Consider the following 4,608-nt stretch of genomic DNA (forward strand, 5'->3'; position numbering starts at 1 on the left):
GGCTTGCTTGAACTTGTTACTACCCCAGCAAAGCAAATCACCTGTGCTAGAGCTCAAGCTCTCAAAAGTCGGTGAGATTAAAAAAACCCGTGAGCTGAAACCTGCTCTATGGTGGTAAGAGCCCAAAACGCAGAGGGCTGGGTTTGCCAGGCAGCTCACAGCACTGCCTGTAGCTGATAAACGTGCCACAGAGTCTGTTTCTCACTCTCATTTTTACCTTGGACGCTAAGACCAAACATACCCATTCTGCGGATTAACCGGGATGTAAGGCTTTTCATGCCTCGTTGTACGGTTCAACAGATGTGAAAGGGAATTATCACTTCAACATGGTATCAAGACTCTTCTTTTTTTTTTTCTTCTTTTAGCTGATGACAGATTACTAAGCCTGAATTCTTGTTTAATTTTGGTGTGTTAATTGATGGGATAATGAGCATTGATTATATGTGTTTTGGCTGCGTCATTGCAATTACAGGCTCTATTTTATTCATGAGCCAGTCCTAAAGAACGCACTAGAGATCTAAGACAGCCTAAACCTCTCAGAAAAAGGCTCTGAATTGTTTGAGTAATGACACTCTTAGATGGAAAATTAAAGGTTCTCTTTTCCCATGCTTTTTAAGATAATTAAAATCCAGGAAGAGTAAGGTGGTGAACATCCTTATTCATTAGCCATCAGTAATTTAGCTTCTACTAAATGAGGAAAATATTTTAATTCTCTAGGCCATCTGTTGCAGTCTCCTTTGCGCGTCCTGTTACATAAAGTCTCATCCTGGGCAGTTTTAACATCAGTATTGTATCCTTTCACCAGTAATGATGAGCTGGATGAAGTAGTTGAAGTAGTACCTATTAGCAGACCACCCTGGGATTAAAACAGCCGCTTGGTTTTTTTTTAGGTTGAAGTTATCCTGTCTAGACACCTCTAGGCAAAGGACCACAGAAAGGAGACCATGCTCAGAGATAGGCAGCCTGACAAGCTGTGTGTTTTCTATTAGCGACATCCATGCCAATAAATAACAAAGTTCATCGGAACCCTTCCAGTTCCTCTGATGTGCGAGTGCTCTGCTATATGGCTCCGTGCTGCTTTTGGAAACAGGCAGTATCTGTTCGGCTAGAGACCAAAGCAGAGGCTCCGTGCTGGATGCTGCTTTGCAAGCAGTTCAGAGGAAGAACAGGTCTCTTTGTGCTGTGCAGGGAAATCGATTTCAGAGCAGGAGAGTGCTCAGCTAGGATAAATGCTGGGTTAGGAATTGGGAAATGCTTGATTTCTGACTCCATCTATAGGAACAACTCACTTCATAGCTTGGGGCATGTTGCATTACCCCATGCTAGAACGGTTTCCCATTAAGATGATAATGTGTATAGCTGAATGGATTCAGTGTCTTAGTTATTCCTGATGCAAAGTTACATCCCTACAGATCTAAGAGCATTCAGGCTCCATTAGTTTGGTTCCTTTCTGCCAAATTCTCACATAAAATAAGAGCCAACCCAGCAGTGCTGCCTTACAGGGGCTGCTTTAGAGCGATGCGTTTAGCCGGCTCTGTGATCACCAGGTAGTGTTTACATTATTGATTGGGCACGGCTGCAAGCGGGCTGCTTCCATAGGCCAGAGCTTCAATTCACCTGTCTGTTATTACCTGAGTTGCTTAGAGATCACAAACACCCTGGCCTGGAGATGTGTGGCTGCAGAGCGAGCGTTCCCAGCACCAAGCAGTACTCGGTCAATCAGCCAGCTCCTACTTCCACCACAGAAAGCCCTTTGGCTGCAGCTGGCATGCCCAAGCGGTAAGTTGTTACTTCATTCTTTGCATTTCTGGTGATCTGCCCTTTGTTTTGGAATTCGTTATCTGGGTGTATTTGTCGCTGTCAGAAGAAGACTCCTCTGCTGTGTGCTCGCTGCTGTAATTAGTTTGCAGCACTTCAGCAACAGTAAGCAGGCTTTACATTTTACCAGAAAGCAAGGAGGTGCTTCTTACAGATCCAAATGCTGCTGGAAATAAAAGCTAAAGTGTCTGCTCCAAACTGGGAGCACTGGTGAGTGGAGGATGACAGACCCCTCTTCACTTGCCTGGGGATGGGCTTAAAACTGAAAAACTTCCTGGAGCTCTTTTATGTTCTGAAGAAATTACCTGAAGGATGTTGCAATGCCCCCCTATTAAAATAATTTAATAAGCACCCTTAATAACAACTGCAGGCTGCTTGCTTAGGCGAAGAATTGGGAGCTCTGTGGTGGTACATGCTGTTGTAAAGGTCATTTTCCTTTCCACTGTGAAGGCAAGGAAAATCCTACCCACTTTTTGGGACACGCTGAGTTCCTGGGGCAAAGCTCAGTCATGGAGAAACTATACACCCACACCCAATTCACCAGTGGTAACTGTGCCTCTCTTCTCTCCCACCACCAGCATTCCCATAGCCAAGCAGCTGGCATCAATACAAGGTAAGGGGAACCACTCGTTGTCCCTTGGGGGTTCAGGACTTCCAAGGCCCTAGTGCAAGTGCAGTAAATCTTGGTGATTTAGAAAAGCTGCAGAGGCCATGTAGACCCTCAGCTGGTGCAAGATGAGAGGGTCTCATGGGTCCCTCTGCAATGTGCTCCTACGTTGATCTGCCAGGCTTCCCAAATGGGCCATGTTTTCCCTGATGCAGGACCCTGTGAATCCAAACACACCAGGAGGTTGCCAGCATGGTCTGTCCCCATGGTATGGCACGTCCTTGCTGGATGCCCAGGGAGGGGGTGGACTGGATGGGTCTCACACGTCACCGTGTGTTATTGCCCCAGCTCCAATCAAAAGCTTCCTTAAAGGGTTTGTTTCCATGGGATGTGAGGGATGTTGCTGGCCCACTCCAAATAAAATCTGGGCCAGGTCCTCTGTGGGTATGAACAGTTTCAGTCTCATTAACTTTAATGAAACTACACAGATTTCCACCCACTCAGGACAGTTCTCACAGATTTCTTTCAAATATATCTCAAATGTCACTTTTTCTGATAGGCTGATAACATTTCCCCCCACCTCAGCTCTAAGAAAAAGCTCAGAACTTGAAAAAGCTTTTGCTACGATGGTCTTGGTGTACAATAACTCTGCTGACCCCGAGGGCAAGCTCAGCAAAACAGAAACCAAAAGCTTGCTGCAAACCCAGTTTGGGCATTTCATACAGGTGAGGGTGTTTGGGTGAATGGGTGGCACTGGGCTGGCACTGGCCGGATGCTTTGGGGGCAGGAATGGCACCTCGGGCTCTGTCATGCAGCTGGGCAAGCATCACCCCATGGAGTAATCCCAAGTGAGACTTCAGTGATTTGGTGCAACCATCTTCAGTGAATTAATTGCTTTATGTTGAGCCTGTGTTTAACACAGGGCTACGGTGGAGGGGGGGCAGTAATAAACCATCGTGGACATGACTGCTTGCAACTTTTTAAAGAAAACAGGATGATTGCAAAGCCAAACCAAACCCCTCAGATGATGACAGGAGACCGTATGAAGAGAAGAAACTCATTGCGTTTAACGAGGCGGCAGACTTGTGGCTATAAATTTCTGGCAGATTTTTTTTCCCTCTCCTCAACTGAAAAAACCCGGTTTTATCGAGTAGTAGAAAAAAGGCTATGTAGAACTAGTAAAAAGAGCTCAACTAAATAAATGAGATATTTAGGATCAAAGGTATTCTTGACAGTATCTTTGCTTCCAAGAATTACAAAATAACATGACTGGTTGTAGAGGGGGAATTGGTCCAAATTAGAAACTAGGCACCTTATGGAAAAGGTCTTGGAAGTATCAATAGCCAATCAAATTTGGAATCATGAGATGTTTTGAAGATTATTGTTAAAAAAAAAAAATCTGGAAATTTATCTCATAAAGAATAATGAATAACAGACATGAGACATAATTTTAATAATTTCTTTCTATCAGTAATGTCTGACAGGACAGAGAATAGCAGCTGCTGAAGTTATGTCTGTAAAATCAACACTCTCCAAGACCTTCACAGTATATATTTGAGGACGTGTCTTGAATATTAAGGTCAGGAGGGTTGGTTGGTTGGTTGGTAGTTTTCTCTCCATGGTTTTACCAAGACACAGGAATCCATTTTTTACCAGCAGTTACCAGCTACATCCCTGCCAGATTTTCCGTCGTGCCCAGGTGTCTTTTAAAAGGTGTATTCTGGATTCAGGTGGGAAGTTTGGGGACTGGTTGTTCTTTCATCTGATTGCAATAATATTTCTGTTTGTGTTTCTTGAGATACATTTAAAAAAAGATTATATGAATGTGGACAAACAAACCTGGATGGGAAGATAGAAAATTACATTAATTTTTCCAGAGATGTCTGTCTGTCTCTTTTTCTATGATGCAATTTAAAAAAAGGAACACCATGCTTAATCTTTTTTCATTTAAAATTCTCCATAGGGCCAAGAAAACAAACCGAAATACCAGGAAATAATTTCTTCCCTGGATGAGGAGTCAGAAAACAAAATTGATTTTGAAGATTTTATGATCTTGTTAGTCAGTCTTGCTCTAATGTCTGACCTGCTCCAGGAGATCAAAAATGTGAAAAGCACAAAATGATCAGTGCTCTAAAAGAAGAAATGGCTTGGCACTTTGTAGGGACAGCAGGAGTGAACCACCC

General features: G+C 43.6%; 1 protein-coding gene across 1 annotated transcript; it reads left to right on the forward strand.

Annotated features, from left to right (window-relative positions):
- The first annotated feature begins 1,669 nt into the window (after positions 1-1,669).
- Positions 1,670-4,547, forward strand: SNTN (sentan, cilia apical structure protein). The gene is made up of 4 exons (XM_010131280.1): positions 1,670-1,779; positions 2,397-2,431; positions 3,011-3,150; positions 4,389-4,547. Exons 1-4 carry the CDS (start codon positions 1,670-1,672, stop codon positions 4,545-4,547), a joined length of 444 nt encoding a protein of 147 aa, XP_010129582.1.
- The last annotated feature ends 61 nt before the right edge of the window (positions 4,548-4,608 follow it).

The sequence above is a fragment of the Buceros rhinoceros genome, unplaced genomic scaffold (assembly GCF_000710305.1).
Source record: "Buceros rhinoceros silvestris isolate BGI_N320 unplaced genomic scaffold, ASM71030v1 scaffold31332, whole genome shotgun sequence".
Classification (NCBI taxonomy): domain Eukaryota; kingdom Metazoa; phylum Chordata; class Aves; order Bucerotiformes; family Bucerotidae; genus Buceros; species Buceros rhinoceros.